Raw genomic sequence first — 19,292 nt, 5'->3', positions numbered from 1 at the left:
TAAAACCTGCTTTTATAATTTTGACAGTGTTATGTGATCTTCTTTACTTTGCCTGTGTGCTGGTCAGTTTCACAATAATTACGTTTTCCTAAAATTATTAGTGACAATTACAGCAATCTGTCCAAGAGGTGAGGTTGCTCAGACAGCATAGAACACTTTGTAATGGAGCTTTGCCTAGCCGGAAGCTGACAGTTCAGTTCTAAAGTATTTCTAGATCTTGAGCAGTTGAATAACAGCAAACAAAAGTTAGTTCATGAACCGACAACCAAAGTGAGAGGTGCCCAGATTTGATTTTACAAAGTGAGAAGGAACAGACTTCAGTGGATTGTTCATTTTCATTCAGTGTAATGTTCAAAACAAAATAGCGATTAAGCATGGCAATTTTTTTTTAAAAAATTAGAAATACAATCTGAATAAATCAAAATATGAAAATATGTGTGTTGAATTTTTTGGCTTGCTTTCATTGTGAGTCAAGGAAGAAGAAGAGTGACTGGAGTGGGGACCAGGAAGATGAAAAGAGAACTCCAATGTCTCTCTAGATTTTCAAAAGATACAGGAATTATGACTTATGTTCAAGTAATGGTAAGATTAGGATTTTTGCCTGCATGTCCATAGAAGTATCATAACAAAGCAATTTAATACGAAGCAATTAAGGAACATATTAGGAATCCCAAGTTTTATGGATGGTTGTTATGTGGCCATATAAGGGTACCTTATATGCAGCCCAATTCTATGCATTGCTGCTCAGAGCAGGAAGAGCCAATGACCCTTGTACAGAGAGATGTGCCATTCTCTTCTTTGAATGTTACACAGGAAGTGTAAGTAATGCCTCCTTTCTCACTGTCATCTGAGCAATCATGCAACATCTAGAGCCCCTCTAAAAAACATTTTACCACTGAGAAACATTTTGCTGTGCTTAGTGGTTTCATGGTTGAGAAAGAAAGCGCCACATTGTATTAATAATTGATATACTTTTATTAAGCACAGAGGACTCAAGGTAGCTCGACACTTCGTGGCTATCAAAACTGTACAACTTATCATTTATACAAAGCGGATTTTTTTGGAAACATACAAACAAATACAAATGGGGTGTTCAAACTGGCCACAGGGATTTTAAGCAGGCATATTTCACCCACTAGCGGGTTTTTTTTTTAAAAAAAAAAAACATTAGGAAATTAGGCTCATTTAAAAAAAATAAAAATAAAAATGTGAAAAGTATTGTATTTTGGAAATGGCAGGCACCGGACAGTGATTCAGTTGTTTGATGAACACCCCAGATGTGACAGACAAAACAGAGAACAACAGTCGCCTCACAGAAAGCACTCTACTCACACAGGGTGCAAATCTACAAGTACGGCTGCTGCGCATCCTCCGTTCCCTCATTCTACTGGGCCTTGCATGGAGGCTCCACACAATCCTCCCAAAAGGGACAGCGGATGTGCATCAGAGGTGCTTGCAAGACTGCATTTACAATCAGCAGTAGGGTCTCCTTTTGAAGCATGAGGTAGATACACATCACAGAAAAGACCATGGCACATAATGACCATAAACAACAAAGGGAATCAACTAAAACAAACATACAATCTTCTTTCAAACAACATGCAGAACTCTGCATCAACCGACACACGACATTTTTCATGACATTTCAGCTAGTGACAGTAAAATAAAAGCTGCCCAATGCAAAAATATTTGAAAAGGCAAAAGCTTGTGCTTAGATAATATATGGATATTACTACAAAGTACTTTGGAGATTGTGTTTCAGAAATTAGAGTTGGAGTGAGATTTGTTTTCTTTTGAAACCTTAATCCAGCATTCCTCACTTTGGCACTTCCACTGATGGGAAGGCAACAACCTTAATGTAGTAAACTGTGTAAATGTAAGTGGACGATAAGGCATGCAAAGAAACCATTTGAGAAGCCAGCTGTTACAGGCATCAAGACAGCAAAGGACATTTATTCAAATACACGAGGAACAGTAGAAGAGACAGCAAGGCATCAAGATCTTTAGATGAAAAAGGTGTGAAAGGAGAACTAAAGGAGGGAAGGCAAATTGCAGAGGATAAATGAATTCTTCATGTCACTTACACTGTAGCAGATGCTGGAGTTAGTTTAACATCTCAACACTGTTTTTGGGAAGGACATCTGAGGAACAATGTCCAATAGGCATGGACAAATGATAATTTTAGAACTAAAAGAGAAATTACAAATTAACAAGCAACTGGGGCTGGATAAGTCTTTAAAGGACTCAAACATGAAGTAACTCATTGGTTAATACCCACATCCAACTTCTTCACACCTCCTTACCAGAGAATTGGAAGGCAGCCAACATAATGCAATTTTTAAAAGGAAAAGGGGGTGGGGAGGGAGGATCCAGGAAATTAAAGATATGTCATCCTAATGACTGTCCACGGTAAACTGGTTAAAGAGTATTATAAAAGACAGACTTGTTAACTAGAAGAAGCTCAAGTGGTGATAAGACAGAATCCACACAGCTTCTGCAAAAGGAAGTCATGCCTCACCAATCTTTAGAATTTGCTGAACGTGTCAACAAGCATGAAGTGATCCAGTAGACATTATATACTTCCAAAAAGCTTTTAACAGTTCTGCTGAAATGCCAAACTAGGAGCAGCTGAAATTTTCATTTAGACACACAAACGCTGCCTAAAGCCTTGACTTGCAAACTAGTATAAAACTTTCATGGTTTTACACTTTGTTAGAGAGGCAAGGTAAGTTTCTCAAGAAATGCTATGCAACATCAAATAATATCGTTAGTACACAACACCAAATAATTTGCTTTAAAACCTTACAGTAAATAATATGACAACAAAATATAGCGTTTACATTGGTAACAGAAATACAGCTTTCAATGGCTATGGGAAAAGACATTGTTCAGTTTTATGGTGAAGCTATCTCCAAGGAAATTCCCTTTCTTTCTAACATGTCTGGGTCAGAAAGTTCTCTAATACTGCAATCCTCGACTTTTACAGACGTATCAAAATCAAAAAGTTTATGCAGGATTAAATGGCTTGAGGTTTACAGTCTATCATGATCCAATTATGGAACTTGGATACGCACATGGAAGTTTCTCACCTACAAGAGTTTCCCATCAATTTTCAGTGATGGAATCCAATCCAGACATGGAAGGCAAATGAGTTTTTGGACTCTCCACTCTAATTAATGGGCCATCATGTATGTATGCAAGAAATTCTTATGTACATGTATATTTCTGCATCAAGAGATAAGAATATTTAGGCTTTGAGCCAAACAAAGGAAAATGCACAGTCCTTTTGAACTTATGGGATAATGCAATTTTTTTAGGGCCATAATTTGAATCAGGCATTTGCTCTACCATATAGGTATCCAATAAGAATTAACTCAGGCTGCTAATAAAATAAATATAATACAGTCAGCATATAATAAAGTGAGCATTCTGAAATATTTTTAAGCAAGTGCATCAAGGTCAATCAATTAATTAAAATTTAATATTGAATATAAGGCTAGAAAAATGCCACTTGTCTATAGTGCTTTTGGGGTTTTGTGAGACTGTAAATATAAATCTAGGCTTCAGAGTAAATTACGGATAGAAATATTGAGAATGCAGCTTTTCTCTCTCAAAAAAATATACAATGTAATTATTTTACATAACAAGTTTTTAAACTTTCATCCCCAAAACCAAGTTTTTAATACTTCCTATGAGACCTCTACTTTTTAAAAAATCTGAGGGGAAAGGATTAAAACAGGGAAGAGAAAGAATGTACAAAACCGTAGAATTCACAGTAACTGAAATTAAACATCTTATATAAAGTACTTATATTTAAATATATCTATATATATCTTTATGCCCACATTTAATGTAGTAAAATATAGCTATGATTGATTTAAAGACTCTAGTCTTCTTTGAAGACATTTTAAAAAAGGTTTTCATACACAGAATATAATTACAAAATACATTCAGCTGAAGGTTAGGCAAAGCACATTGTTTTCAGATCCACAAAAAGCAAATTGGTTCTCCAGATAACACTCAATAGTCCAGTCCTGCAAACACTTGAGAATGTCAATAATTTATTCCAATAATCCTAGTTACATTTTGATACATTCCAAATCTATCAGGATTCTCAGATCTGTTGGCTGTTGCACCAGCACACACAAACAGATCTGAGCTTTTGTCCCCTTTGCCAGGACAAATTTCTATGCAATGTACTAACAGGGGTATGTGTGTGTAGAAGGAACAATGGCCAGATCTGGATAGCCCAGGCAAGCAGGATCTCATCAGATCTTGGAAGCTAAGCAGGGTTGACCTTGGTTAGTAGTTGGAAGGGAGACCTCCAACGAAGACCAAGGTTGCAGAGGCAGGCAATGGCAAACAACCTCTCTGTTAGTCTCTTGGCATGAAACCCCTAAAACTACGTGCGTGTGTGTGTGGGGGGGGGGTCACCATAAGTCAGCTATGACTTGATGGCACTCTCCACCTCCAGAGTGAACAGCAACAGGGGAAACTGCACTCTTTGATGAAATCTGAACCAGCCTCTACAGCTGTGACTGGAACAGTTATTTGCTTTGTGGGAGTTAACTAGGGATAACCTTTATCTTAATGATATGACCAAGGGCAACCTGCAACCTCTGTCCTATTTTGGAAATGCCTGAATTTAGCTGAATGAGGGATTCTTCAACTGGTGGAAAATGCCTTGAGCACAAACTTATGGGGTTCCCTCCACCCATCCACTAGGTAGTATTACTCAATTTCGCTTTACAAAGTGCATAATCTAAAATTAATCACCAGCATTGTTAATACAATGACTGTCACATATTCCCTACAGTCTCAGCCTTTTAAAGCGATCCCTTTGTTCCATTTGATGCTAGAGACACATTGAGTTAACCAGTAGTTTTTTTTTAAAAAAAAATCTTTACAATTGGAAGCTTCCAATTGTTCCCTTCTTCTTCTTCCCAGAAGGGAAAAGGTTAAATCTGATACCAGCTCCACCACTACTGTCTATTCCTATCTCCCTGGTATTCTTCACAGAATGCAAATGAGGCCTTGAGAAGATTGTGACATGAAACTTTTCCCCTTCTACCCCTTTAACATCCAACCTGATGGAAAAGTTCTGCAGAACTAAAAAAAATGGCATATACTTTTATGATATCTGGAGTTGTCTTAATAAAAGATATTATGCAGCTTTTGTTTTGGGCGTTGCTGCTTGCTGCAAATCAGGTAACTGTTAAAAGCATATGAGCGCTCAGGGCTGGTGTGCTGGGTTAGCTACCCTGGCTCGATCCACCCATCGGCTTGTTATGATGAGAGCGGCAAAGGGCTTTTGAGGACTGGCGGGGATTGTTTTAAGTCCCTGCTTCCACTCATGCCTCACTCTGAACAAAGGCTGCCAGATGACAAGGTGCATTCCCTTTCCCCTGACTCTGTGTCTTCCCTTTCCCCAGGATCCTTTGGACAGTTAGATTTGAGCTAGCCGTTCTACGGAATTGGGCCCAAAGTTCGCTTTGTGAGGAAGTGTTTACAGGACTATATTCAAACCATATTTAAGCACCTAATTAAAGACACAACTCTGTTCTGTTGCCCAAACCACGTATAATCTGACAGATTTTAAATTCATTCTGACTCAATCTGATTATCAACTGATATTAATATAAATGGGGGACTCAGATTGAACTGAAGTTATGCCACTTAATTGGGCACACGGATTGAATTTGCAGTAGAATTCTACTGCAAAGCGAACAGTTTTGTTGCTCTAGCAAAATTAAATTTATTCTGTTAGAGCAAGGAGCGTGGGAGCTATCTCCCCTGAAGGTAGTAAGAACTGAGTTTTTGCTAGCCTGAAAAGGGAGCACGCTGCTTATTTTGCTTGCAGCATCAGAAGACTATGTTTTGGTTTACCAAGTGATAGCACAATATTCCTGCTGTTTCAAACCACATCCTTCTGTTTCCATGTGGGATATATCATAAGGCTTAGGGAAGGCAAAGATACTAATGGTTACTGTGAAAATCAGTATTCCAAACAGTACTTTCGGATATATCCAATTGCAATGGTGCAATGATGAACTAGCAGTTTCATGTGAAACACAGAGGGTCTTTTAAGCAGTACTTTCATTCTTATACATGGTGAGTCAAGCAAAAACAACCTGCTCAATAGCTTTCTCCTATGGAGCATTAAAAACAGACTCATCATAAGACTTTGAGAAAATTTTGGAAGCACAGAGAATGAATAACAAAAAGCTAGCTGCTGAAAATGTAGCACATTCTTATCAGATGGAATTCAAATTAAATTATTACAATCATCTGCTAAATGAAAAACAACAGGGATATCTGCGTATCTGTTATGGGTCAGGCTCAAAATGTGGACACATCTGGATGCTGCTAAATAGAATCTAGAAATGCTCCTATTCTAACAGGCAGACGCTGCTTGATGCATTGTCTAAAAAGAAGGTTTCTAGATTACTATGAATCAACACAACAGACAGTGTTCAAAGTACATGGTCAAATTCCCAAATATCTCTCTACAGCAATTTTCTTTCCTGAATCTTGTATGATTTTTAGCCATTTCTACAACTGTGGGTTATATTCAGATGTGCCTAAGGGCCCGAGACTGGCCAATAATACACAACCACCATTTACATATAATGTTAACCATGCACACATGGTATTATAGTATGCACAATTACCTCTGCTTAGAGTTCTACAACACGGTTCTCAAGTGAGGGAGAAGAAGACGCTTCCTCGTTTACTGAAGTCCTGACAGAAAATCTAGAAGTTCTGTGCCAGGAGCTTACAGGGTTTTTTAAAAAGTTTCTTACAGGCATGTGGAGACGAGATTCAAATCAGGACCATGGTGTGAGAGGAGTGGGGTTTAAGCTTTCTACTATGCCTTTTTCACAAGATAAAATGGCTTGGAGGACACTATTTGCCTTGTTGGGAAAACTTACATATAAATTTTCCCAATGGGGCAAATTAGACCCCAGGATGTTTTAAAATGGGAAAATGATGCATGAGAAAAGGCTTCCCCCCCCCGCCCCCACTCCTGCCCTGAATTAATGGCCCACATGCCTGGCAAGGAGGATTGCCAAACAAACAAACTCTGGGAGCTCCTCCTGATGCAGAACTCCCAGAGGATTGTCTTGTGAGGCCTTAATACCAGGCGGCACTGCAGGCATACATGAAAGGGCCCACGGGTGCCTTGTCTGTCAAATGTGAGACTACAACCAGCAGGTAATGCACACTATAGTGTAAAGGCCTAAAAGACAAGCTAATACTTAAATTCTGAACGAAGTCAAGACTGCTGTATTGGTTTCCATTAACAAAACATTTGGGAACTACACTATCATAAGATCAGTATTATATATCCAGAGACTTGCATTAAGGAATGTATGAATGGGCACACACACACACACACGAGTCACTAGAAATATCTAATCAATTTAAAATCCATAGTTTTGTACAGGAATGTTTTAGATTCTGCTTGCTATCAGTGGGTGAAACTTGCGGAAGACAAACATCCAAAGCTGCGGGGAACATGACAGCAGGCAAAATGTTGTGCGCCAAAGTCAAGCTAAACAATAACGCTACTAATAAAAAAGAGATTCTGTGAAATGACAGCATGTAGCTGAAGATCTTAAAAGTGAGTTGCTCTGTACTTCAAACATGCCTGTTCTGATGAGACAGAATCCCTTAATAGAAGGGAAGGGGGAAAATAAATCCTTCCCCCAGCTTATGAGGCTGAAAACCCTTTACAGACAGACACCTTTGTCACCTTGACATTTTCAGAACCCAACGTTGTGATTCTGCAGAGACAAAGCAGCACGTAAGGAAAAAGAAAACTGGCTTGTGTTTCACATTGAAAGCCAGTGGATCTTTTTACACAATCCACGGCCGTACATAAATAGTAGCTTTGTCATGTGTGAGCCTAGCTTGCTGCAAATGGTTCAAGGATCACGTTTATCCAGAAGGAGAAAAAAAACACTCCAAAGGAAATCCCTGCCAAAGAATCAAAACCAATCCTTCCAAAGCAAATGACCACAAACAGCTCCATTCGAACCTCTGCTCTCCTATGTTGCTCCTTGGACTTGCATCCCACCCCCTGGGTTAGGCTGTGCTGCTGCTGGAACAGGGGGTGCTTTGTGTGCTGCCAATACTGTGGGCTGCACTGCTGTTTTCAGAGGCTGGCGGGGATGTAGGTACCTGCTGTCTTCCCACTGGTTCTCCTGGGAAAGAGGAGGAAAAAACAAAAAGACTTTTTTATTTGTATCATCTCTTACTATTCCCACAATCTTCTTGTCACCATGCATGGTAGCAGTGACTTCACACAGACGTTTTCACACTTCTGGACAGCATTGGCATGGACTCCCTCATCTTGTTTTGCTGGCTGCTCTGCAAAACTGCTGGCTGCAATCTCAGCTGAAGACAGGGACTGTTATTTACAGCTGTCTTTTAAGAGATTTGTACATTTTTGCATTTTGTGGAAGATAGCTGCCCCACAGATGAAAAATTAGGGTTTTATTCTAACTTGTGGTGAAATATTCTTAATTATATCACATTTATATTCTTCTGTTACACAAAAGGGCTCAAGATGGTATACAGGGAGGGGGTTATCTAATTTTATCTTCACAATCACCCTGTAAGGGAGGTTATGATGAGAGAAATTGCCTGACCTAAGGTCACCCACTGGCTGAGTGGATATTTGAATCTAGGTCTCCTCAGCTTAATTCAATTCACTACATGTGTATTACACTGGGGTATCCAACTTCGTTGAGCCTGTGGGCACTTTGGCAATTTTTAGAAAAGTTAGTGGAGATCACCACAGAATGGTGACTTTGGGAAGCAGGACCCATCACAAATGGCTGACACAGAGGCATTCAAAAAACGTTGGAAGGCTCCAAGCCAGAATTATCCCATGATAGGGGCAGCAATTTTAGAATAGAGGCTCACTGCAGACCCAAAGTGTCATAGCCTGAAGTCTTCTACTCCAGTAAGGTCGACAAAAGCCAGGATTGGTTTCCTGCTTTGGGTAAGAGCCATTTTGTGGAAGAAACAAGCGGGACCCACAAAACACATCAGTGTCAAATCATGATGTTCATATGTATTACCACAATGGCAATCTTCCCATACTGACTCACACAAAAGTTACCACAAGGGACTCTGGAATCAGAACAGAATACAGAACAATTATAAGGGAGCAATGAGAAGAGAGGGGAAAGGGCAGAAACTCAGCAGTTCACATGGAGAGTGTTGGTGGATCAGAGGTTGCTCGTGGACCACATGCTGAAGAACTGGGAAGCAGACTACTTAGATTTTAGAAAAAACAGATTATCAAGAACGATTTCAATCTTGTTTAATGCAGGTATGTATATTATCTTTAAAACTATAATTTGTATTATTCCTTAGAGTTGTATAAACACATTCACATGCACACAGAAACATTTTCTGTAATGCAGATTAGAATCCAACAGTATCACTTTTCAGCATAATATGCTTTAATATTTTACAGAGTAGAAAGAAGCTGAAACAGAACTAAATGGTTTTGAGTCACTTTAAAAAAAGGACTTATCCTAAGTTCGTCACTAATGTTATCTGGTTACTTCTTCTATCCCCAAGTCTTTGTGCACAAATCTCTTTTCCTGTCCTTCCAAAAGCCATCTCTATGAAGTAGATATAAGCAAACCTCCCACAGGGAACATTCACGGGTGGGGGGGGGGGGCATATAAATGCAGAAAATACAGTTGCTTCCACTCCCCTAATAGGGCCTCTCAAACTCTCTGCCAGGAAAGTAGATCTGCAAAATGTAGAACTGGCCCATATTCCCTGCTGCTGGGTCCTATTACAGCTATGCTGTCACCCATTTTATAAACCATGCTTTTATACAGAGCTGCATGGCAACTTCAGCATATCAAGTATGATCTGTATACATTTTGCTCTAGTTTTGTGTAGATGAATACCTTTTCGCCTTTAGGGAAAACAGCACGCACAGCTGTCACAGTTTCGATGCCAAAAACATACTGTCTTGGGTGTTTTTTCTTCTCCCCCTCTCCTCTTTCTGGACAGCTTTCCACACATGCATTTTTCCTTTCAAGTACAGGGTTATGCCCCTTTGTCTCAGTGGCACAGACCTCTGTTGGAGTTTAATCTTTTCTCCTGCTCCCGCCTTCTTCTCCAAGAAAAAATGTTGGCTGCTCTGTTTGTGGAACAAGCAACATTTTCCATGTCCTCCAACAGAAGTCACTCAGCTTCCACTGTAAGAAGTACATGGGAGTGAAGGATATAGGTGAACGAGCAATTTGCCTATCAAATGTTGGGAAAGTGTATGGAACTGGAGCCAGGTGGGGCAGCTGGGCGACAGGCCTCATTTCCCTTCCTTGGTCTCAGATAGCTTTGCCTCTTTCCTGTGGCAACTGCTTCCTCTCATGGACCACACTTGCTATTCAGAACCAGATGTTGGCAAATGTGTAAATGAAAGAGATTTGATTGCTCTACCTGGCTGCTGCAGTCACAGTGGTTCTAACATTGCACTGAAAGAACTATTTCCCTACTGTTGCTCCTAGGAGAATGAGGCCTTTGGGGAGGGGCTCCCTCTCAGGGGAAAGTTTACAAATTCTGAAGCACAACTTTTATTATTGTGTTCTAAGCCCTCACAGCTCCATGACAGCTTCATGATGTCAATGGTGCTGAAGCATTTCAAGAGGAGAGAGTGGCCTGTTATGACTCTGCCCTTCAGGGCTGGATTAGGGGGGAGAAATGGCCCTGGGATAGGCTCCCCCTTAGGCTCAGAAAGAGTGACTGGCTCAAGGTCGCTGGGGCTCAACATGCTAGAAAACGGGTATGAACCGTCCCAGTCCCCACGGTCTTAGCCTGGCTTTCTAACCACGGTACCACACTGGGTCTCACCAGTGGTTTCCCAGCTCAACATCCAATATTCTTCATGCTGGAGCAGATTCCTGTTGCTGAGACTAGTAGGGAAGTTTTACAAAATGACTGTCCATAGGCAATAAACAAGCTTTAACCCATCTGAGTGCAACAACATGTACTTTATTATTCACACTTAGGAAAACTGCCAGTACTGCTCCGTGTCCAGGAAGTCTGACTGTTTGCTATCCCCATTTGCCAAATATAATTTGTTGCTTTGTCAGTATATTTCAATCAGCTCCTATTAAACAAAGTCCTCTAAACTTTCAGAGTTGTTTTTTGGATAAGGGGGGGATTCGTCTTCTTAATTGGAAGCATGGCCCAAAGACGGGGGGGGGGGGACCCTTCAGACTCTCTTAATAGGGTCAGATGACATATGTGTGTGCAATACGTGGGTGGGTTTTAAACTGCTTGCTTTGAGTTTGGGACTAATAACTTATAAAGGTGTTCTTGGCCATTTACACTCGTAAGACTTATTCATGTATCAAACAGGGTGGGGGGAGGAAGATATTTTCCTTTACTTAGTTCCTGAATAGCATGAGTAAAGAGCTTTGACTTCTAAGAGAGGAACATGATTTCATAAGATGCGTAAGACACATTAAGCATTAACTAAAGAAAAAATAACTTTCAAAAAATCCCTTTCTGTGTACAGGCTAGTTCCCAACACCCCATCACACTCTAGCAAGAGAAAGAAACAGAATCAGGCAAGGCATGAAGAAATTGGACTCCTTACGGCCAAGGCCACCAGGGATTGCAAGTAGGTTTAGTCTCATCCTAATAATGTTCCTGATGGTAGCCCTTTACAATCTCCCATGAATAGTTACCATTCATTCCTATAAGCAAACCGTGCTGCAGATGAAGGCAAACCTGTCCTCTACTTGGTACCTCTTATACACAGAGATGCAATGCACTCCCCTGGACTCCTTGCAATATACATCCCTCTCTTCTGGTTACTGTAATGATGAGCTTTCTGCAAGACCTGACAGTGCGCAGACTTCACATCACTGTGACTATGAACATAGCTTGCTGCTGTGCTCATGTATGCTCTTCACAACTCACCTCATCCCTGGCACATGATTAAAGGCTTCCAGATAAGGGAAGGCATGAAACAAATTTCAATTTGCCATGACATCTCAATGTAGGTGCCTGAGGAAACTGAAGCTAGTTTCTTCCCCACAAGTCAGGATCCTAAACCTTGGTTTGATCCCAATTTAGAATCTTGGTTTACAGGAAGAAAATATGGTTCTATTTTCTCAGTTGCCTGCAGTTCAAATTCATAGCAAACTAGGATTTGATTCAAGGCTTTCCAGCTGTGATTGTTCCTTATGATGCAGCGCCCAGTGAAATGGGACAGGAAGGTTCAGAATTATGTCCGCCTATCCCATGATAGGAAAGGCCTCCAAGAGTCAACAGTGAAGGATCAGAAGACAAGAGATGGTATTAGTGGTTATTTGCACAAGTCCATTAGAATGCTGCGATCCAATTCACACTAAGGATGAAGAATGGACTTTCCACACTGTGGCTCCTGATCCCATCATCAAGACTCAGGAAAGATCTTCTACTCTGCTTGCCCTTAAGAAGATTCACCTCTTGCTTTGAAAACTGCAGATTTAGGGCAACTATTCAACTGCATTCAATCCCCAAATCTGATTGCTTTTCAGGACCAAACGAGACTTGATGTGGAAAACACAGAGTGGATGGCACTGCAAACTAGATTTGATTATTACAAGAAGGTGTTTAAATTTTGTCCTCTTGTAGCCATGATTTTACTCTAAGTGCACTACGAGAAGAAAGTATATCTAACTTAAATACTATAGCTATTAGTATATAGTAATACTGTATTACTTTGATAGTAATATCAACTTTTCCAGGAGTCAGTCCCTACTGCTGTTAAAAAAAGTTGCTTCTGCACATTTTTAGTATCGGTTATGATCATCCTTGAGGGGTTTTTGGTTTCCAAGGCAAATATGAACCCATCTTGAGATACCAAGAGATATGCAAGTGCTGAGCCATCTGGAAAAAAGTGACCACACTTACCTGTATGGGAATAAATGAACCACAATGCTCCTGTCAGCAGTGCACCTATCACAAAGGCTACAAAGGCAATGCCCACAACTGTCAGGGTGTCCAGACCATAGAAGACAGCTGTGAAATTGAGAAAAATTGAAATAAAAAAAACAGTCAGTACTTTAATTGGAATACAGAATTGAGGTTTCAGGATATTCTTTCATTCCATTTCATAAGCAGAGGACACCGTCTAGCAGCCCACCAAGGCTAATGCTAACTTCCTGAAAGAGGTCCAGTACGGTCCATAGACCAGAAATGCTAATACATCTTCCTTTTCTCTTTCCCAAAAAACAGATGCTTTCTCTTCTTCCTTCTCATTCATGCCAATGTGCCCAACCCCTCTCCCTTCCTATTGCCTGAAAGTGAGGGAGAGATATTCAAGTGAGAGGTAGAGACTAGTGAGGTTGTTATGGTGGGAGGGAGATCTACAGGGACAAAATTCTGGAGTCCAGGCTTATTCTGGGAGTCAGGAAAGTTGTATGATTATTTTAACAGGATATTTGGTTGGGCCTGCATGGCGTGAAAGATACCTAGAGAAAATCTTTATTTGGGGGGCTGTGGTGACTTTCAATGTCTCAGGAGACTAAGATAACAAAAGTAGCAGAAATAATTGTGGGGAACTGTATGAAGATGCACATGCTAGCACACCATGTTGAGAAGTGGAAGGCTTTGTCTACCACTCCCAACCAACTGCTAAAACAGTCCACTATAATTGCAGGCCATTTTCCTGCCGGAACGCACCAGAATGGCATTCCGATAGCTCTGCAAAGTAGTCATTTGTTCAGGTGGCCCTGACCAGCTTGTGAGGGAAAGGAACTCTTTAACCCCCACTCTTCAGCTGGCTGGGGAAGTCCCCCACTCCAGCTGAAGAGTGGGGATTAAAGAGCTCCTTTCTCAGCTTTAAGATTCAGCTGAGAGGAAGGGGATTCCCCTCCTTGCAGCTGAAGCTAGAGAAGCCCCAAACTAAGGGAAGCCCCAAACTGACTTTAAACTTCAGCTGAGCGGGGGGGGGGTCCTCTCCCCAGCTGAGGCCTTTCTTTCTTTCTTTCTTTCTTTCTTTCTTTCTTTCTTTCTTTCTTTCTTTCTTTCTTTCTTTCTTTCTTTCTTTCTTTCTTTCTTTCTTTCTTTCTTTCTTTCCCCCTCCCTCCCCGGGAGGGCAACTGCACCATGTGCACTTCCTGGAAGTGACGTCATTGTGCGGTTCCAGGAGTGCGCATGTGCGCTTTGCATGTGTAGTGACAGGGGCGCCACTTCCTGCCGGGAGTTGCCTCAGGTGAGAGTGAAACAGCAACATACAGCTCCCAGACCACGGTCTAAAAATTCTTCACAACAGCAACAAACTAGAATTTCCTGGTAGTTGTTCCTTATTTTTTGGTTTGAAAGGAAAAATAACTTACAAATCTTTTTCTCTTATTTTAGTAAGCTTATTTTTAAATTCATGTACTTCTCAAAACATATGCCTCCAGAATAGGATAGGCAGGAAGAAAATTAAAACAAATTAAAATAAGTTGCCTGTCAACTTTGTTCCATCTTATCAGATTCCTTTCTATCTCTAGTTAGGTGGGGAGTGGAAAGGTTGTTAATTGATAGATTATGCCAACTTGAAACTCAGCTGATACAGAAATAGAAACAATTATTTTTCGCAGTTGAAAATGGTTTTAATCAGGCAAATTAATTCTGGGCCAGAAAAAAATAAATCAGCTCTCAAGGGGAGAGGCAGGGCAATTTGTATGACTGTGCATCTGGTTCCTGAAGGCATTGTTCTAAATGTTTGCTATTTGTCTGCAGTCATTTTGATCTTTTTTGTATATGGATGCCAACATCATGTACTCCCAACTGCTTTACTTACTTTCTTTTAAGGCTCAGTTTTATATGTAACATATATAGGGATTCAGGCAATGGGTTCAAATGGCAAAATGTCTAGTTAAATGCAGAGCTGATGAAGAAACCAAGAGTTTTATAAAGGCCTAGGACTTCCAATACTTTTACTGGTACTCTGGGGTTTTGCTTGTTACATTTGTATTCCATCCTTTCCCCAAGGAGTTCAGAGTGTTCCATTAGAGATGACCAACATAAGCACATATCAGGTTTGCTAGATCAGACCAGTGGTCCATTTTGTCTACATAGGGTTTCACACAGCAGGCAACCAGTTGTCTTGGATGAGTAACAAATATGGCACAGTGGCCAAGGCCTTTCCATCCCATTCAGAGGTTTCTTGCCTCTGTAGAAGAAGGTTTTCTTAATACACCTGGCTTGTAGCCATTGATGGACCCTCCATGAATTTAACGCTTTTAAAGGTATCTATCTGGTGTATACTACATGGTATATACAACTATTTTAGTTATTATTCCTAGGGCCTGAGTCTCACTTGAGAGCTATTTTATGCTCACAGCTAAAATTGTTTTATGTCATTTAATGCCATTTTTATGTCCTCAGTGAATTCACTGCTAGTTTTATTCTTGATGGTTATAGTTTTGTTTTTATGGGAGATGGCATATAAATCTCCCAAACATACACACAAACTCCAACAACTCTCTTCCCCCTCCCTCCAGAAAAGCTACTCTCAGAATGGGTAAGCCACAGATGAGTTTCAAGACCAGCAGCTGCTTCTGTACTTCAAACTGCACCCTCCCAGAGTGTCTTTTCCTGAGAGGAGGGGGAGAAAGAGTGTGTCTGGATTCAGTTTCACGTATCTGCATGTAACATGTAGTGAGGCCTTTTCCCTCAGAACATCTCCATGAGGTAACTGCAACTGAGAGCCAACTACAAGATACAAATTACACGAGGAGGAACACGTGAAGGGAGTCGCAATGGTAGCCAGGAAGCTGAGTTTTAAAAGAGATCAGAAGGCTTCATTAATTTCCCCTCGCTACAAAACCAGGGAGATCGCTGCTCAGAGGTTTGTTAATTTCCTCTTTGCCTCCTGAAGGCTCTGTCAGTTTCACCTCCCCTTCTAAGAGACGAAGAGGAAATAAACAAACCCTCTAAGCAGGGATCTCCCTGACTCTGTAGAGAGGGGAAATTGACAAAGCCTTCCAATCTCTTTTAAAACTCAGCTTCCTGGCTAACATTGAGACTCCTTTCACGTGCTTCTCCTCGTGTAATTTGTCTCTTGTAGCTTAGCTCTGAGAAAGAAGAGTCTTACCCAGCACACCAACAGAATCCCATGACTGAAGGAGTCAAACCAGAAAAAACTCCCGCAACACTATCACCACTAACTCACATTTGCTTTCTGCAGAAATGCTACATTCCATAGAAATTACTTGCTCTTTCCTTCTTATGCATAGCCTCCTCACTACATATGAGCCCACCACCACTGAAAATAAGTTTAAAAATGGTTTCTAGATTCAAAGAGTTAGGGTGTTCCTGGTCCAATACTTTTTTAAAATACACATTGTTCTGCTGTATTCTTTTGGAAAAAAACAGGCACGTGCAACTTACGTTGGAACCCCTCAGGAGGCTTTGAGCTAGAAGGAGATTTATCTGTTTTTAAAAGAAAGAGAGAAAAAGATTAATGCTACTTGCTTCAGCAGAATTTTATATACTACATCAGCAATCCTTATGCAGAGTCTGTAATATATCATTAGTCAGAAATTATTAAATCGGAGTATGTGTGTAAAAAAATAGAAGAGGGAAACACCATTCCTCTTTAATCACAGCCTTCAAATGATTAGACCATAAAAGTGTGCATGAGCATTGCACGGGTTTACAAGGTGCTATCCAAGCCATCCCACATAGAAGAGGGGAAGGAATGCAGCAGGACATGAGGTAGCTGGGTACTATATTTGGTAGTCCATTTAAAGGACTATTTAGTTACTTATGTGGAAGAGCACTGAAAAATCAAAATCTTTTAAAGTCTTTTAAAAACGTGCAAGCAAAGGGGCTATTTTCTTATAATTAACAGCATGAGCATTATCCAATATGTGCCTGCCGCACATACACAGTCACTTTTCATTCTTCACCAGTGACAGTATCTTGAAGCTTTCTCTTTTTTTAGAGGGAGAATAGAAAATTTTAAAAATACAGTAAAATAAATAATGGGAGCAGAGAGGAGATTAGAGAATTGCCTGCAATTATGACTTAATTGAATGGTTATCTAGGAACATAAGATTATTCGAAGGGAGGATATCTGGATCCATCACAAACCAAAGGTTACATGCCATAGCAATTTGCCAGAATTGCTAAGTCACCAATTCAAAGTCACTACTATATTATATTATCAGTTCTGCTGCAATATATTTCTTAAAATTGTATTTATGTCACATAATTATTTAGTAAGTCTGCAGTCTCTAATAACTCAACATTTGTTGATCATCACAGTGAAGCAAATGAAAGAGAGTGCCTAGAATGGGAAAAAAACCTTTTAAAAAGTATATTGTGTAAAGAATGCTGCAGGAGATAAACTATAGCTAATGAGCACAGTCCTTGAAATGATCATCTGAACTCACTGGGATCTGGTTCAACAAGGCAACAGGCTGAGCATGTGGAAACGAACACTGTAAATTTCGTAAAAACATTATTTCAGATACACAGCCATACTGCCCCACCAGGACTAATGGGCGTCATGTGCATGGCACATGAAGGGGAGAGCAGACATCCTGAATTGAACATTCTGTTCTGATTCCCTATCTGCAGAGCCGGGAAACTTCTTTCCTTGGCTTCTTGCGCGGATCTAACAGGAATGGATCCAATAATATGGTTTGCAACAACACACAGAAAATCTGGCCTGCTTTGTATCAAAGGAAATGATAACTGATGGCCTGAAGATACAAGATGCTCTTCTTAGGTCATTTAGTAGATTATATGCATTTATTTTCTAATCCTTACAAATTTGCTGTTAAGTTCACAAGGACAGTTAACCTCAAGAAAGGGATAACTTGATTCATTGTAAAGAAATTGCAGACCAACAAAGACATATGGTTCACGTACATATGGTTGCCCACTAAGCTGGACATCTGAAAAGTTTTGGCAAGCATTCCACCAAACATCCCACTACTATGCTATGTTTTCAGCTTTATATAATGTTCTATATCATACTATTGTCTACTTCTCTGGTTGTATCCCACTCCACTGCCCCCAACCCCAAACCGCAGGCATTAGATTCCTTGGAGAGTCAGAATCAAAATCTTCATTCACACCTTCATTCATTATGTTCCCCTTACCCATTTTATTATCACAACAATCCTGTGAAGTATGTTAGGCTGAGACAAAGTGACTGGCCCAAGGTCAACTACTGAGCTTCATAGCAGAGTAGGGATTTGAACCGACCACCCTGGTTCTCAATCAATTCCTTGCAGATTGCTCTAGGTACCGAAATCAGAAAGTTTTTCAACAAATGGAGCTTATGCAGAGAGACTTAAACAAGCATGCTGTTTTAATTGTACTGTGTGGGGAGAGCAAATATTTGTGCTTTGTCCTGAGTGAATTCATTTGTGTTAAGAAAAAAAAGGAAAATACTCATACAGTTAAACAGAAACAGTTGTTCCTTATGTCTCCCAAGCAATGCACTACAGTATACCATAAATGCCAAAAAAGCATACTCCACAGGACTGAGGTTAAAGGATTTCTGATCCCCTGCCTTTGAATCTGCCTGGAAAGCATTCCAGAATTTCAAACAGGCTTTGCATGCAAGTGAAAGATTTTGATCTCCAAGTGAAGCCATTGAAACCCTTTAATTAGTGCCATGTGAACACCAAACAAGAGAAGCCAATGCCAAAGTTTATTTAGAGGTTTTAAAAATAAGTTAGTGTTCATCTCCACTGTTGTTGTCAGAGGAAATCAAGGGAAGTATATTTTGCATCTACAGCTATATCGTTCTCTTTTCCGATACATGCTCCATCCACCCTTACTTTGAAAATTTGAGTCCTACCAGTGTGCTTGATTTGAGAAGGTATCTGTCTGACCCTTTTCAGCTTTCAAATTTTTTTTCTATGTTAATATTCAAACCATCACCTATGGCCAAACCAGATTACAAGAACTAAGGGTTGGATCCAGTCAGCTTTTTCACTCATGTTTGGCCATTTCTCCTCCTTGCTACAGCCCCCTTTCCATGTGGCTTTTATACACATACAAGTCCCATGATCCCCAGTATAACCTTTTGGTGATTTGTCTGACTATTTGATTAAATGGACAAAATCTGAATTTATGCAATTGGGAGATGATATATCATGGAGTGTGTATGCCAATATCAGGTAAAAAGGGGGATGCACTAATGATGTCCAGGAATAGAAATGAGAAGAGCAAGGTGTAATAGGAGAGTTATTTATTGATAGTTATAGACCCCAACATGAAATGGCTTCATCAGGGGATCTAATAAAATAAAG

At 40.2% G+C, this 19,292-nt stretch overlaps 1 protein-coding gene across 1 annotated transcript in view; it reads right to left on the bottom strand.

Moving 5' to 3' along the window:
* Window positions 1-957: 957 nt before the first annotated feature.
* TGFBR3 (transforming growth factor beta receptor 3) overlaps window positions 958-19,292 on the bottom strand; it is a 192,840-nt gene continuing 174,505 nt past the window's right edge. The window contains exons 15-17 of the mRNA XM_054979635.1: window positions 16,411-16,452; window positions 12,940-13,047; window positions 958-8,207 (exon numbers count right to left, since the gene is read on the bottom strand). Of these exons, the coding sequence (XP_054835610.1) occupies window positions 8,089-8,207; window positions 12,940-13,047; window positions 16,411-16,452 (269 nt within the window). The 3' untranslated portion in view covers window positions 958-8,088. The remainder of the gene's footprint in view (window positions 8,208-12,939; window positions 13,048-16,410; window positions 16,453-19,292) is intronic.

Source organism: Eublepharis macularius, chromosome 5 (genome assembly GCF_028583425.1).
Source record: "Eublepharis macularius isolate TG4126 chromosome 5, MPM_Emac_v1.0, whole genome shotgun sequence".
In the NCBI taxonomy this organism is placed as follows: domain Eukaryota; kingdom Metazoa; phylum Chordata; class Lepidosauria; order Squamata; family Eublepharidae; genus Eublepharis; species Eublepharis macularius.
This window is presented reverse-complemented; position numbering and strand designations above follow the sequence as displayed.